At 41.3% G+C, this 17,090-nt stretch overlaps 1 protein-coding gene across 1 annotated transcript in view; it reads left to right on the top strand.

The window, feature by feature from the left end:
- LOC120044017 (cAMP-specific 3',5'-cyclic phosphodiesterase 4C-like) overlaps positions 1 to 12,783 on the top strand; it is a 63,867-nt gene extending 51,084 nt beyond the window's left edge. The window contains exons 7-16 of the mRNA XM_038988611.1: positions 6,243 to 6,336; positions 7,722 to 7,906; positions 9,581 to 9,679; positions 9,816 to 9,980; positions 10,134 to 10,233; positions 10,491 to 10,645; positions 10,792 to 10,914; positions 11,049 to 11,231; positions 11,440 to 11,862; positions 12,730 to 12,783. Of these exons, the coding sequence (XP_038844539.1) occupies positions 6,243 to 6,336; positions 7,722 to 7,906; positions 9,581 to 9,679; positions 9,816 to 9,980; positions 10,134 to 10,233; positions 10,491 to 10,645; positions 10,792 to 10,914; positions 11,049 to 11,231; positions 11,440 to 11,862; positions 12,730 to 12,783 (1,581 nt within the window). The remainder of the gene's footprint in view (positions 1 to 6,242; positions 6,337 to 7,721; positions 7,907 to 9,580; positions 9,680 to 9,815; positions 9,981 to 10,133; positions 10,234 to 10,490; positions 10,646 to 10,791; positions 10,915 to 11,048; positions 11,232 to 11,439; positions 11,863 to 12,729) is intronic.
- Positions 12,784 to 17,090: the final 4,307 nt, after the last annotated feature.

Here is a 17,090-nt window from a genome sequence, read left to right as displayed (position 1 = left end):
AAATAGTTAAATATTTCTGCTGTAGGTAGCCTGCTTTATCACAAGATGTCCATCTCCATCCTCAACACACACACACACACACACACACACACACACACACACACACACACACACACACACACACACACACACACACACACACACACACACACACACACACACACACACACACACAGGTTCAGTGTTTAGTGTCAGTGAAGGATATCTTAGCTGAAAACCTGTCACCACAGAAACGGACTGAGCATGTGACACACACACACACACACGCACACGTACACACAGGTTCAGTGTTTGTGTCAGTGAAGGATATCTCAGCTCAATGCTGTGTGTGTTTATCTCATTGTTGTCCGGTGATCTTAGTCAATGTCAGAATAGTTTTGTATTTTTCTTTGAGAGGCCGAGACATGATAGGACTTACGGACATATTATTAATGTTGCAGTGTGTAGTTGATGGTATATGTCTCTATCAAACCATCTACTGACCCTGTTATTTTGACCGAGCTCTCTTGTCCGTGGCAGTGACTGTGCCCTCGTGAACCATTGTCTTGTCTGTGCTTTACTGAGATACATACAACAACATCTTACCCAGCTAGCACATAACATTCTCAGAACCGTATGTTTCTTAGAGCTTGGTGAGAGCGTGGTTGTTTTATGGGTGTTTTGCACATAACCTACCCACAACTTTGTGGGAATGTTGCAGAACAGTTGCTTGGCTTTGGAACATTCTCAGCACAAAAATGACCTAAAAGTTCAAACATGGTTAGATTTAATTAGAATGTTGGTAATGTTGTAGGAACGTTCTCCAACTGGTTTAACATGGGGAATATTCTCAAATAGTTCAGAGAATGTTAAGAAACAACGTGGGAATTTCAGTACTTCAGCATAACGTTTCCTACAGGTTTCCTCGTGGTTCAATTTAAAATCATGTTCTCAGAACATTAAGAACACTTTCCATAAAAAACACAAGAAAACATTAGTAACGGTCAAAGAATGTTCTGCGAATGTAATTTAAAAATACATACATTCCGTTCAAAGCATCAACAAAACTTTCTCTATCCTCTCTCTTGTTAAGTGTGTTCAGGTGTGTTGGCCGCGCCCAGTAATTGGCCACACCTGATCCTAATGAGTGCAGGTTTCCTTTGAAATGGGGTCTATTTGAATAGACTGAAATAGACCATCCTGGTGGCGCAGTGGACTTATTCAATGGATAGAGAATATACACTACATGACCAAAAGTATTTCGGACACATGCTCGTCGAACATCTCATTCCAAAATAATTGGCATTAATATGGAGTTGGTCCCCTCTTTGCTGCTATAACAGCCTCCACTCTTATGGGAAGGCTTTCCACTAGATGTTGGAACATTGCTGTGAGGACTTGCTTCCATTCAGCCACGAGCATTAGTGAGGTCGGGCAGGCCTGGCTTGTAGTCGGCGTTCCAATTAATCCCAAAGGTTTTCGTTTGGGTTGAAGTCAGGGCTCTGTGCAGGCCAGTCAAGTTCTTCCACACCGATCTCGACAAACCATTTCTGTATGGACCTCGCTTTGTGCACGGGGGCATTGTCATGCTGAAAAAGGAAAGGGCCTTCCCCCAACTGTTGCCACAAAGTTGGAAGCACAGATTTGTCTAGAATGTCATTGTATGCTGTTGCGTTAAGATTTCCCTTCACTAGACATAAGGGGCCAAGACCCAACCATGAAAAACAGCCCCAGACCATTATTTCTCCTCCACCAAACTTTACATTTGGCACTATGCATTTGGGCAGGTAACGTTTTCCTGGCATCCGCCAAAACCAGATTCATCCGTCGGACTGCCAGATGGTGAAGCGTGATCAATCACTCCAGAGAACGTGTTTCCACTGCTCCAGAGTCCAATGATATTTACGCGCTTCAGCACTTGGCAGTCCCGTTCTGTGAGCTTGTGTTGCCTACCATTTTGCGGCTGAGCCGTTCTTGCTCCTAGACATTTCCACTTCACAATAACAGCACTTATTGTTGACCAGGGCAGCTCTGGTGTCACGTTGAAAGTCACTGAGCTCTTCAGCAAGGATATTCTACTGGCAATGTTTGTCTATGGAGATTGCATGGCTGTGTGCTCGATTTTATATACCTGTCAATAACAGATGTGGGTGAAATAGCCGAATTCACTAATTTGTATACATAGTGTAAGATCATAGGTTAGAATTTCCCTGACACCGTGCCACAATAAAAAATAAATGTGTTTGCAATTTTGAACTGTTTCTAAACAGTTAAAAACAGTTAACCCAAACTAAGCTAGCAGTGTAATTAAAAGTCTTATTGAAACATGTTCTCAGAACGTTATTTAATTACCTTCAAATTACCTATCATTTCTGTTCTCAGAAGATTAATAAAACTGCCCAGGAAAACTTTCAGGGAACCATAGTAAAACCTTCTCAGAACCTCCTTGCAACCTAAAAATGTACATTCCCATAACAGGCAAAATTTTCATTTCCGTTCTCAGAATGTAAAAAAACCTTACGTATTACCAGTCAAGAAACGTATGGCTTCGTTCCCAGAACCAATGGGAAACCAAAAAATGACGCTCCAACAACTTCCAAGGAACCAAATGTGCTAGCTGTATCCACTCCCCCATCTCTCTGCATACAGTGTTTTTAGCAATCTGCTGCAATATGACAACTCTTGTTTTGATACAAGATAGAGTCCAACAACAGCCTTACCATTAGCAAAAAAAAAGGTTTTAATGCATATACAGTACTTTGATAAACAAAGTGAAATTGAATGGTTGGTTGGTTGTGAGAGCTGATTCACCATGATATCATCAAAGAGCATTACTGTAAACTGCTATTGTAATGTGAAAAACAGGAAGTGCAGGAGAGCCTGCCTGTTACAATACATGTCACATTTCCCTGGGTGTCCATATGTTAGTCAGTTATCAGAGGGTTGATGATGCCCCTTTGCGTCTCTCACAGCTTCACCCCGGCATCTTGTGTTCCATCAGTCAGGGGGCCATATGAGGAAGCACGGTAGCGTGGTGCGGCGTCTGTCTGTGTGTCCTGGCACTGGGGTTGTGTTGGTTGGCAGATTATGACTCAATATAGTAAAGAGATGGAGAGAGAGATGGAGAGAGATGGAGACTGCAGCATAACTGTGTCACTGGCTTTGACTGGCTAACTAGTCTACAGTACCTACCTGGTGCATTATCATGACTATCTACTGTATCTATCTATCTATCTATCTATCTATCTATCTATCTATCTATCTATCTATCTATCTATCTATCTATCTATCTATCTATCTATCTATCTATCTATCTATCTATCTATCTGACTGTTGTAGTGGCTTCTGATGGAGGGAAAGGGACCTGACTGTTCTAACCTTGTCGAACTGTCACTAATACCTGGTTGGACTGGAATAAGGGATGAGAGAGAGAGAGAGAGAGAGTAATTAAAAATAGAAGTAGGAAGGTATAAGTGAAAGAGGGTAGATTGAGAGAGTGGAAGGGAAGGTAGTAAAAATAGGTGAGTAAGAGAGAGCAGAAAATGGAGAGGAAAGGGGAGTAAAGCAGAGAAGAGGAGTAAGAGAAATAAGGAGATGGAGAGAGAAGCAGAGAAGAGTGGAGGGAAGAAGAGAGGAGAACACAGGGGATGGGAGAGGAGAACAAGGGAGAGGAGAGTAGAGCAGATGAGATGAGAGGAGAGGAAAGGAATGGAGAGGATTGACCTTGAGAAAGGTCAGAGACACCTGCCTACTCTCTGAGATTGTCACCCAAGCAGCAGCCGCCTCCCTCCCTCGCTCCCATCATGCTGCAGGACTGACTGTGAGGAGGCAGTTGCTAGGGCAACCTCTATGGTTGCCATGGAGATTATTATGTGTGAAGGATCAGTCAGTAGGACACAGACTGAGGGGACTTGTCCGAATCGCACTGCGCCTGCTTGCACGTGACTGCCTCTGTTAGTAACAAAACACATTCCACTACCAGTCTTCAAGATCCGCTCATGTTTGGTTGAGATATCGCGACATGAAGTCTATGCAACATTACATTTTCTGTTTAGCCATATGGAACATATGTATCCTATTCATGCGCCGTGTCTTTTTCTCACCTGCATTCCAGCAGACATTGTGCAGGCAGGGTGTGTGACATCATCACCAAAAGACACAGAACGTGATGTAGGAAAAGGGCAGCTCTTCCACCATTGCTCCAACATGCTGTTGCTTTGTCAGGCTCCTGCAGTGGTTGCCTGTTGACAAGTTCACACCGTACTGTATGAAAGTTGTATAGTAAACCCATGTGTTCTTTAGGAATTCTATTTCACTATTTTACAGTAGATGTGTGATACATCAGTATCAAACACAATTCATATTTTGCTACATTGTTGACATTTTTGATTGAGGTTAGAGCCGATGTGCAGTATTAGTTTTTGTTTACTGGTATGACCTGTATCCTGAATGAGGTATAGTGGTTCATATTAATAATAATCATTTGTTCTATTTCACACATACTCAAGTACGTATTACAGTTTTTGTCAGTCACGTTGGTGCAATTTTCACAAGTATGTGGTACATTTTCAACAGTCTAAGCACAAAAATCTAAACTCTAAGTACATTTTCAATTGACTGAGTAGTACAACAAACAAATTCACAGTCACTTGTTCACTGCACCAAATCACTCCTTCAATTTGGAAGCGTATTCAATCTAAGTATCTGCTTTTCAAAATGCAATATTCACTGTACTTTTGATATGATTTGTTAACAATACAATTACTATTATTTTTATTCAGCACTTCAAAAAGCGCTTAAAAAAGAAAGTATCTTAGTTAGTTAAAAATTGTAGTTAAAATGACGTAATGGTGAGCCTGATGTATTGATGACTAAACTAAATGTTCTCATGGTATTTCACGGAGAACAGATTTTGCATGAGTGACTCAAGGGTGAACGATGTGTTCAACTCCAATGAATGCACAATGAAAGGTTCTGAACATAAGATAGGGTGCATTACAAGTGTTATCAGGTTAGAGGTTTGTACTTAGAGTTTTGAAAAGAAACGACTTATACCTGAAACAATGTGCCACAGTGATTGAAAAAAAACCTTGAATGCGTATGTGTGAATTGGAAATGTGTGTTTTGTATATCCTAACTCCCCCTGAGACACCCAGGGAGCAATTAGGGTTAAGTGCCTTGCTCAAGGGTACAACGATCTATTTTTTTATCTTGTCGGCTCGGGGATACGAACTAAATACCTTCCGGTTACTGTCCCAATGCTCTAACCACAGATAGAGCCAGATGTTTCACCAGATGTATAAATCTGAAGCCTCTGGTTGGAATTTCCACTCCCCACCAATAAGTTTTGTAGACCGAACAGAGTGCACTAAGTTTTGTAGACCGAACAGAGTGCACTAAGTTTTGTAGACCGAACAGAGTGCACTAAGTTTTGTAGACCGAACAGAGTGCACTAAGTTTTGTAGACCGAACAGAGTGCACTAAGTTTTGTAGACCGAACAGAGTGCACTAAGTTTTGTAGACCGAACAGAGTGCACAAAATTTTGTAGATGTGATCCTTTGACAAAGTTTTTTTTTAATTACGTTGTTTACAAGGAGTGCAAGGGTGAATTGAGTTGATGCACAAGCACATGCTAGAACGGGCCAATGGGATGTTGTTAGCTCGTGCTTGGCTCTGCCAACCACCTTGCTTGTTCTGCCCGCTATGCTTCATCTGCTCCCATTGAAAATGACACAGATGAACTATCTTGGGTTAGTTATAAATATCTTTGCTCTAACCACCAGGCTACCTGCTGCCCATTGTTTTGTTTTTCAAAACAATGTGTTCGATGTATTTTGCTAAAAAGGGATTTGTACAGATTTCCTTTCTTATGGACTATGATGTGCTATTTTTGGCATGGTATGAAATCCAGTGGAAACATGGGCCTACTGTATACATATAAAAAGAGTGGGGTCTCATTTTGACTTTGGATTGTGCAGAAGTTGCTTGTTTGTTATTTTATATATATATTTATTTAAAAATATGTTATGTAGCAGCTTTCTCTCCATATTTGTGGATTTTCAACAGTACTACTCTGAGGCCAAGTATAGCTTTGTGTCCAAGACTTTCCAGTTGTAACATTATTTCAGGGACACTATTCAAGCAATACCTCTAACTTCTGTCTTCCCCTGTTCTTGGTAATAATATAATGCTCTGCCTCTCTCCATCTCATTCTTCCTTTCGCCATCCCTCTCTCCATCTCTCTCTCCATTTCCTGCCCCAGTTTAAGAGGATGTTGAACCGGGAGCTATCTCACCTGTCAGAGATGAGTCGTTCAGGGAACCAGGTGTCTGAATACATCTCCACTACCTTCCTGGGTGAGTCACACACCTCCCCTTTCACCTGCACTCCTGACTGGGTCTCTGTCTGTCTTCTATCCCTTATACACCTCAGTCCTCTATCCTCTAGAAAACTAACCAGAGCTCTATGTATGTGGCTCTGGTCAAAAGTAGTGCACTATACGGCTGCCATTTAGAAAGAGGGTTTCATTTTAGTTAATACTGACCAGTATAATGCATTTTTGTTATTTAACCTTTATCCACACTGTTAACCCCAATGTGCTGTCATTACTCAAAACTTTTGAGGAAACACGTTGAACTTAATATATCTGAGTACAGTTACTTAAAGTGATTTTGTATTTATTAATCAAACTGATAGAGTTACTGTGCGCTTGTAGGGTGTCCTGATTTGAGTTGTATCAGAGTAACGCCCACTTTAAGCCACGCCCCCAATATAATTTCCCAGTGTACCTTGCCTTTTTGAGTGAATTGTGGAATCATCACCCATGACTGTATTTGGTAGTGACAGAAACATGGTTGTGGAATTCGTTCATTTTCAGTGCTATGGCCTTCCCCAAGTGAATTCCTAGGTAAATGTTATCATTAAAATTGAACATAACATATCTCATAAGGCCTTATTTTGAGGCCTAGATTTACTCTAATACAGTGGCTTGAAACTCATGGTTGACAGGCCACATAAGGCCTGCAAGTAAGGTTGCAAAATTCAGGGAACTTTCCCAAAATTCCCAGATTTTCCCCCAAAAAATAGAGGTTGAAGAATTTCCAGGAATCTTCTAACCCAGATTTCTGGAAAACAAACCAGACTTTTGCAACCCTACCTGCAAGACACTTTATGCTGGCTTGCAAAGTGACATGTAATTCCTATTGGAATCCAGCCAGAGTTAGGCTATCCAACCGTAGAAATGTGTTAGAAACAGTGTGAGGAGACTACCTAAGCCATTTAAATTGGAACAAACATTTCTGTAACGGGTGCAAAAAATCTAATTAAATGATTGGATTAGTTTAGAAAAAATGTATGTTATTTAACTGTGTGTAACATAAGATTAATCAATCAATCACTCAATGTGCATGCAAAAACACAGATATTAAAAACAATTCCCAAAAATCAACCTGCAGTAGAGCATGCTGGGAGAAAAGTTAATTTGTTGTCGTATCTTTAGAAAATTGAGTTAATGTGATTTCGTAAGTTCAACTTACTAGAAGTATTTGAGTTAAAAAGGCCTTAGGGTTTACAGTGCAGGCAGTCATTTAGACTCGGGTCTCTTTACAAGTGAGCCCAGTAATGATGCATACTATAGAGATATAGCACACTATAGCCTTTATAATAATAAGTTATAAATGCATGCTTATAACAAGCATTCAAAAGTATTGTAATTAACCTTTGACCTCCATGTCTCCTCCAGATAAGCAGAATGAGGTAGAGATCCCGTCTCCGACCCTGCGGGAACGGGAACGGGAGCGGGAGCGGGACAAGCCCATGTGTCATATCAGTGGAGTGAAGAAGCTGACACACAGCTCCAGCCTGTCCATCAACACCACCATGCCACGCTTCGGAGTCAAGACGGAACAGGAGGACGCACTGGCCAGGGTACTGTATACCTGTACTGGATCTGGGATCTGTGGACCCTTACACATACTCACACATGAACACTCAGTCACTTCGAAGATGATTTAAAATGACATATCCTGCTGAGACCCAGCGAAAAAAAGCTTTTTGAATTATTACTTTTTTGGGAGTGAAATAAACATTTTACAACATTTATTTTATTATTTATTTTATTGTATGTGCACTGTAGAGGATATTATGAAGAGGTTAATATTTGTAAAATTTTACATTACAGTAAATATGTGTACAGTAGGTGAAAAAGACAGGATATTTATACACAAGCTCTTATTTAATGTGAGAAAAAATATATTACACTGCTCTGAAAACTCACCAAACTATTCCACAGATACACTATATATACAAAAGTATGTGGACACTCCTTCAAATTAGTGGATTTGGCTATTTCAGCCACACCCGTTGCTGACAGGTGTGTAAAATCAAGCACACAGCCATGTAATCTCCATAGACAAACATTGGCAGTAGAATGGCCTTACTGAAGAGCTCAGTGACTTTTAACGTGGCACCGTCATTGGATGCCACCTTTTCAACAAGTCAGTTAGTCAAATTTCTGCCCTGCTAGAGCTGCACCAGTCAACTGTAAGTGCTGATATTGTGAAGTGGAAATGTCTAGGAGCAACAACGGCTCAGCCACAAAGTGGTAGGCCACACAAGCTCACAGAATGGGACTGCTGAGTACTGAAGCACGTAGCGTGTAAAAATCGTCTGCCCTCGGTTGCAACACACTACCGAGTTCCAGGCCCCTTAGTTCCAGTGAAAGGAAATCTTAACACTACAGCATACAATGACATTCAAGACGATTCTGTGCTTCCAACTTTGTGGCAACAGTTGGGGGAAGGCCCTTTCCTGCTTCAGCATGACAATGCCTCCGTGCACAAAGCGAGGTCCATACTGAAATGGTTTGTTGAGATCGGTGTGGAAGAACTTAACTGGCCTGCACAAAGCCATGACATCAACCTCAGGGAACACCTTTGGGATGAATTGGAACGCCGACTGCGAGCCAGGCCTAATCGCCCAACATCAGTGCCCAACCTCACTAATGCTTTTGTGGCTGAATGGAAGCAAGTCCCCACAGCAATGTTCCAACAGCTAGTGGAAAGCCTTCCTAGAAGAGTGGAGGCTGTTATAGCAGCAAAGGGGAGACCAACTCCTTATTAATGCACATGATTTTGGAATGAGACATTCGACAAGAGCAGGTGTCCACATCATTTTGGTCATGTACTGTATTTACTTACTGGAAACAATTTGAATATCAAACTCACAAAAATTATGATTACACAATTACATGCATGTACTTTCTTCTTTAAATGAAATGTGCTAAATTGAGATGGCAGCCATTTAAAAAAAAAAACAGGATGAGAAAGTACAAAGTCACACCCCCCACATGATATCATTGAATACCCCAGAATGTCCTCTCAAAGGTACAACAGGACTTAACAAAGTGGCATGTATGGCCTCAGAGATACGGCCCAAAAAATCAATCTCCATTAGAGTGGACAAAAATGAATTGATTTCATTTATTGATGGGTCTCTGAAGGGATTAAATGGAGTCATATGTCAAGTCAAATTCTGGGTATGTGTAAATTTACTTGGCAAATAAAGGTGATTCTGTTTCTGATTCTGATGTCTGTTGACCAGGAGCTGGATGACTTGAATAAGTGGGGCCTTAATATCTTTCGTCTGGCTGAGTTCTCCAATAATAGGCCTCTCAGCTGTATCATGTTCGCCATCTTCCAGGTGGGTGAAAAGCAGTGGTTTTATCCATTAGATTTTCAGTAAGAGTGGTCATATAGACTTAATGTAGACTTTGCTGTTCATATACATGTATAGGATCCTGAGTGTTTGTGTGACACTGTGTTTTCCTTCCCTGTAGGAGAGGGATCTGTTGAAGACGTTTCGAATCCCTGTCGACACTTTTGTGACCTATGTTATGACCCTGGAGGACCACTACCATGCCAACGTGGCCTACCACAACAGCCTCCACGCCGCTGACGTCACACAGTCCACCCATGTCCTGCTGTCCACACCGGCTCTGGACGTAAGAATCAAATTTCACCACACACTGAGCCTATGTCTAACAACAGCTAACTTGAAGCACACAGCTGCACTCTAACTGCCATCGCACATTCATGTCCTGTAGGCTGTTCTAAAACGTGATCGTTACACTGTGTTCTATCTCTCTCTCTGTCAGGCTGTGTTCACTGATCTGGAGATCCTGGCTGCGTTATTTGCTGCTGCCATCCATGATGTGGATCATCCTGGCGTGTCCAACCAGTTCCTCATCAACACCAGTGAGTCCTTACAATGGAGAAAGGAGGAGACAGGATGCTGTACAGTACACTGCATTATAACTTAATAAAGCTCCCTGAACCACATCTCAGTTGAGCTCAGCTCACTAGTCAGTGTAGCACAGCTAATAACATAAAAAGAAAATGCCAGAGTCAGCACTGTAATGTGAAAACGGTACTAGTGGGGTGTGTCTACAGGTCCTCTGACCTAGTATGTGTTCTGTACTGACCCGCTGTGTTCTGTCTGTCCTCTCCCCCAGACTCGGAGCTGGCTCTGATGTACAACGATGAGTCAGTCCTGGAGAACCACCACCTAGCCGTGGGCTTCAAGCTGCTCCACGAGGACAACTGTGACATCTTCCAGAACCTCAGCAAGAGGCAGAGACAGAGCCTGCGCAAGCTCGTTATCGATATGGTGAGGCTCCTGCCACTCACACTCACCCACTAATGGGCTGCTCTGCTGGCTCAGTAAGGGGCGGGGCTTATAAGAGTTATTTAAATGTTATTTTCTGATGTTTTTTATGTTTTTGTTTGACCTCCTCCTTTAATTGACCTCTCAAGGTGTTGGCGACGGATATGTCCAAGCACATGAGTTTGCTGGCTGATCTGAAGACCATGGTGGAGACGAAGAAGGTGACCAGTTCAGGAGTGCTCCTGCTCGACCACTACACTGACCGCATCCAGGTGAGCTTTCCCCTCTGACCTCTAAACATATGCCCTGCAGAAAAAATGGTACTCCAAACTCAAATTGAAGCTGGAGAAAATTCACAACGCCTACCGTGCACTGGTGATACCTGACCTTATGTGTGTGTCTGCAGGTGCTGAGGAACATGGTGCACTGTGCGGACCTAAGTAACCCCACCAAGCCCCTGGTCGTGTACAGAGAGTGGACTGAGCGCATCATGGAGGAGTTCTTTAGACAGGGGGACAAGGAGAGGGAGAGAGGCATGGAGATCAGCCCTATGTGTGACAAACACACTGCTTCTGTGGAGAAGAGTCAGGTTAGGAAACATACACACAACACACATTTTGGGATCACTTTCAAAGTAATTCTAAAAGCTTAATGCTTATATATGCTTTCTTAATAATTACTGATGTTTATAAATGTCATCTCATGTTGCTTACACAAATTCCTTAGCCGTGTAATGTGCTTGTTATTAGTGTGATGTTCGTTAGTGTGTTTGATTCTCCTGGTGTTGTGTGCTGTAGGTGGGCTTCATCGACTACATCGTGCACCCTCTGTGGGAGACGTGGGGGGACCTGGTGCACCCTGACGCCCAGGACATCCTGGACACTCTGGAGGACAACAGGGACTGGTACCAGAGCACCATCCCCCAGAGCCCCATCTCCCCAGCCCCAATCCCCCTCGGCCCAGACAAGAGGCTCAACGCCTGCATCGACAAGTTCCAGTTCAAGCTCACCTTGGATGACGACACGGAGGGAGGACAGGAGGAGGAAGAAGAGGAGGAGGAGGAGGAGGTGAAAACCACCCCCAATCACATGGTGCTGGACTGCAGTCAGGGAGAGGAGGAAGACAAGAAAGAAGAGGAGGAAGGAGAGGACGTGGTAAAGGATGAAAGGGAAGGAGACATCATCGAGGAGGAAGGGGAAGTAGGGATGGAGGAGGAGGAGGTGGAGGAGGAGGAGGAGAAGAGGGGAGTTCTTCAGCGAGCTCAGTCAGGGGTGGAGATACTCTCTGACACAAGCCCCGTGGAGGACGAGGAGGAGGAAGACTCCTCCTCACCAGCTGATGACACATGAATTCTGCTCCTCTCTCGCCGGCCACACCCCACATGCACACACCCCGCCTCTGTTGTCCATCCTTTATTTCCGATGGTCAACACCCAAGATCAAATAAGACTGCATAGACAATAGACCTTTAAATCTATTTTTCAAAAAGGGAACACAAATAATATTGCTTAAAGAAAAGCTATTTACACAGCAACTGTAGATTTGGAGTGGGAGCTGGAGGTGTTTCTTCCAGCTGATGCTTTGAGGAACTGCTATGAGGACAAAGAGTAACATAGAGAAGCATTAATAATGGGCCATTGAAGACAGTGTAGCACTGGAACTGAAACACACACACATAAACATGCACAAACTCACCTCCACACACAAACACACCTCACTCACACTTTGATTCATGGGGGAAAAAACTCTGAAGTCTACACACGAGAATGTGTGTGTTTGTGTGTTTGCGCGTGCCTATGTGTGCGTGTGTGTTTAGAGGACTCTGATTGGTAACGAATCTCTTTGGAAAAAGCCATCTCTATATGGAGTATTAACTAGCGTCAGTCAGTATTACTAGTTCATGTTTGTTAGAATTCAATGAGTGACTTATTTTCCATTTCTGTCGGAAAGAAAACTACAGATATCTATCTATAGAGGAGGAGTGGAGCGAGAAAAGAAGAGAGGATTAAGTTTAATAAAGAAAGGAAGATGCTGTGATGAGGGGACCTGAGGGTCCCGCCTCCATTTTCCCATTTTCCCTTTATGAAGAAGTGCTACCGGTGCAAGATGGCTGTGTGCCTTTCTGGAAACACCAGCTCCTGAAACATGGAGCTGTCGTGAAGCAATGCATCGTGGGACAGAAGTGTCGGCTTTTGTCTTCATTTTTGATTGTCTCTTGTTCAAAGATCTATTGTAACTGTTCATGATTTAATGTGTGTGTGTGTGTGTGTGTGTGTGTGTGTGTGTGTGTGTGTGTGTGTGTGTGTGTGTGTGTGTGTGTGTGTGTGTGTGTGTGTGTGTGTGTGTGTGTGTGTCACATGCTCAGTCCGTTTCTGTGGTGACAGGTTTTCAGCTGTAAGTCTTCCTTTGTTGCTTTTCAAGTTGATGAGACGTTTCAGAACTCATAGATAAGGAGCAGTCACTACCACTACACCACCACACCTGCTGCTTGTACACTCTCCAGTTTTTACATACGAAAATTATTTTTCTTTTTTACTTTCTGAGGATAAGCCATGTGATACTTTACAGTGTATGTTCTGCCTGTTTTCTATTTATTATCGTTTTGGCTAAATATGTTTGAAGGATTAGGATAATATCATCAGCAGCACAAATTCACATTCCACCTCTTACCCACTCACACTGTATTTATTCACCAGTCTCTTCTCGCTTACTGCATCAGTTGTCACCAAAGCAACAGATTGGAAACTGATGAGGTTAGAGATGCTTTGACGGGGCAGACTGAGAGGATTTTGTCAGGGTGATTTTAGGATTGGAGGGAATCGAAAGAACGAGCTTGGCCAGAAAGGAGGCTGTTCAGACAGTCACACACAGCCATTCTTGTTACGTTTTAAGCTTTTCTGCCTTAATGTCAAATGCAGGATACATACCTGCCACTATGTAGATTTATAAAATAAATTCTAAATATCCTAGTATATTTATACCATGTCTGTATGCCTCTATCTGTGAGTGTCTGTGTGTCTATACACAATGTACCCAGCATCTGCATATGGTCAGGAACATTTTATGGCCAATATTAAGAATGTGTTGTGTCAGTTACGAGGGCACAATAAATAGGCCAATTTAGCTCCAGGGAATGCAGGTCAAATGAGAGGTAATCATATAGATGTTGCAGACCGGATGTAGAGTAAGTATATTTTCTCACAATACTTTTTCTGGTTGAAAATAATGTCTCTCTTGGGCTGAGTAAATGTCTGATGTTATATATATATATATATAGAGAGAGAGAGAGAGAGAGAGAGAGAGAGAGAGAGAGAGAGAGAGAGAGAGAGAGAGAGAGAGAGAGAGAGAGAGAGAGAGAGAGAGAGAGAGAGAGAGAGAGAGAGAGAGAGAGAGAGAGAGAGAGAGAGAGAGAGAGAGAGAGAGAGAGAGAGAGAGAGAGAGAGAGAGAGAGAGAGAGAGAGAGAGAGAGAGAGAGAGCTTTCTCTTGTCATGTGTTGTGTGTCATCACTCACTAGAGTCACCATCCTGGCTGTATGAGGTCATGGTCACAGGATTGATCAGCACACAGCTTGAATCGGTCTCAGTTTGACTTGGAGTTGTTCACAGGGTAAAAAACAACAACATAAGTATAGCTGGTTTCTGCTGGTCGGTAACGTAGCTCGTCTAAAGAACAGCCTGTGCCTGATGGAACAGAGGCCTGAGATCCGTCCAGTCCAGCTCTGTGATTGGCTGGAGCAGCATTGCGGTGTCGCCGCACAGGCCTTTAATTGTTGGAATGGGAATCCAACGTTACTGTCTCAGTACCTGGAGAAGGAGATTCCCATGAAGCTTCCCCATGTCTTTGAAGATATACGGCTTTGTTTATCTGGATTTTTGTTTTTTCATGAGCTATAAAAACAAATAAATATTTAATTGCCATTTTAACACAATACTGTAGCGCTCATTTCTTATTAAGAGATTATTCAGTTGATGAATTGCTGCCATTCTTTTTAAATATTGAAAAGAAAACCATGGAAAATACCACAAGTGTTTTCTTTGAACAGTTTGTGTACAGTTTTTATTTTTGTATCATTCTGGTGGATGGTCTAGAAACGAAACTATAATGACATATTGATAATATAACTCTTAGCATTATCACAGCTTGTTTTGTATGTTTTGTAATGTTGGATTGTAAATTAGAAATGTATTCAGGTCATTATCATTTATAATTAACCATGTTTAGTTATAAGAAAATAACTAAATCAGTAAAACACTACTGGCCACACCATCACGCTTTCCTTTCTGTCCTCATCTTTCCTCTGTCTTTCTCTTTTGTGCTATCATTTTTCTCACACATAGAAGTGTGTAAATTTCATTATTAGATTAATTAGATGGATTGGATGAATCAGGATTAGATTAATCATCAGAAAAATGAAAATATTTTGTACCAGAACTTTATTTTAAGGGAGGTTGTAGGGTAGACAATGTGGTTTTAAAGTAATATGTGGGTACAGTATGTGTTTGTTGGAGGATTTGGTAGTTATGTCTCTCACTGGTTCCGTTGGACCTGGTTTCAAGCCTTAGTTTTTTTCTATTGTGCTATTCCATGTTTGCCCATTCCATATTGCTCAAGTCATAATCAATGAAAACTATTCATTATCAATATGCCATGTAGGAGTGATTGTGAGTAATTGTGAGTAATTACCTCTCGCTTCTGGCTGAAGCGAGAGGTAAAAAACAAGAGGGTTCTGAGAGAGACATTGCGTAGCCATTTTGAAATGAGCTCCACCTCCACTTCTTGGTCAGTTTTGTCATATTAGACTTCATCCGAGAAATATTATCTGGGCTTTAATCCATGTGTTACTTGTTCACAAGTTAGGAAAATTATATAAATGGAAAAAACACCATGAAATGATTGTAATATTTGTAAATTATATTGCTGTAATGTGTAAAATGTGTCCAAGTTATTTTTTATTATATTATTTTTATGAAAGGTTTTCTTCTGAGAGAACTGAGGTGTTATTTTGTGAATAAAATGCATTTAATAAGCAAACAGCTATATAATACAATTATATATCAGTATATTTTTATTTTATTTCACTGTTCGGTACTGTAAAGTGTGTTAAAATTACAAATAAAGGAAGATTTTTTATAATATAAGCAAAGAGGAATAGCCTACTGGCTTGTATTTGTTGTCTGTGTAGGCTACTGTGTGTGCTTAATAATGGTATCAGAGATGATAAAAAAGGAGTAGACTAAAAGGTCAAGGTCTTCAATAGTCTGGTTTATTGTGGTTTATAAAGGGAATGTGAATACTATGCTTCCACACCATATTTTTATTTCAAGAGAATCAATGTATGAGTAGGCCTACATGTTTATCAAAGACTATCTAAGCGATTAGTAAGAATGGGCTACAGAGACTTCCATTGCACACCATGAGGATTCTCAATACATATGATAAGCCATATTGCAGGAATTGATGGACTCATTTCAGCCTGACAGTTTCAGGCTATGCTATCTAATTATTTGGCTTGCCTTGATCATAGCTACCTCTCTTATAATTATGAAGTATTTTCAGTGGTGGAAAAAGTACCGTATTATCTTACTTGAGTAAAACTAAAGATGTCTTAAAACCTCTTATGGCTGAGATCGGCTAAGATCCCATTAACGGGATCGATTTGACAACAACCAGTGAAAGTGCAGGGCGCCAAATTCAAACAACAGAAATCTCATAATTAAAATTCCTCAAACATACAAGTATTTCACAACATTTTAAAGATAAACTTGTTGTTAATCCCACCACAGTCTCCGATTTCAAAAAGGCTTTACCACGAAAGCACAGCAAACGATTATGTTAGGTCAGTACCTAGTCACAGAAAAACACAGCCATTTTTCCAGCCAAAGAGAGGAGTCACAAAAAGCAGAAATAGAGATAAAATTAATCACTAACTTTTGATGATCTTCATCAGATGACACTCATAGGACTTCATGTTACACAATACATGTGTGTTTTGTTCGATAAAGTTCATATTTATATTCCAAAATCTCAGTTTACATTGGCGCGTTACGTTCAGTAATGTTTTGTTTCCAAAACATCCGGTGATTTTGCAGAGAGCCACATCAATTTACAGAAATACTCATCATAAATGTTAATGAAAATACAAGTGTTATGCATGGAACTTTAGATAAACTTCTCCTTAATGCAACGGCTGTGTCAGATTTAAAAAAAGCTTTACCGAAAAAGCACACCATGCAATAATCTGAGTACAGTGCTCAGACACAAAACCAAGCCATACAGATACCCGCCATGTTGTGGAGTACACAGAAGTCAGAAATAGCATTATAAATATTCACTTACCTTTGATGATCTTCATTAGAATGCACTCCCAGGAATCCCAGTTCCACAAAAAATGTTTGTTTTGTTCGCTAAAGTCCATCATTTGTGTCCAAATACCTCCTTTTTGTTTGCG

Source organism: Salvelinus namaycush, chromosome 3, assembly GCF_016432855.1.
Source record: "Salvelinus namaycush isolate Seneca chromosome 3, SaNama_1.0, whole genome shotgun sequence".
Classification (NCBI taxonomy): domain Eukaryota; kingdom Metazoa; phylum Chordata; class Actinopteri; order Salmoniformes; family Salmonidae; genus Salvelinus; species Salvelinus namaycush.
Note: the sequence above shows the minus strand (reverse complement) of the source record. Positions and strands in the feature narration are given on the sequence as shown.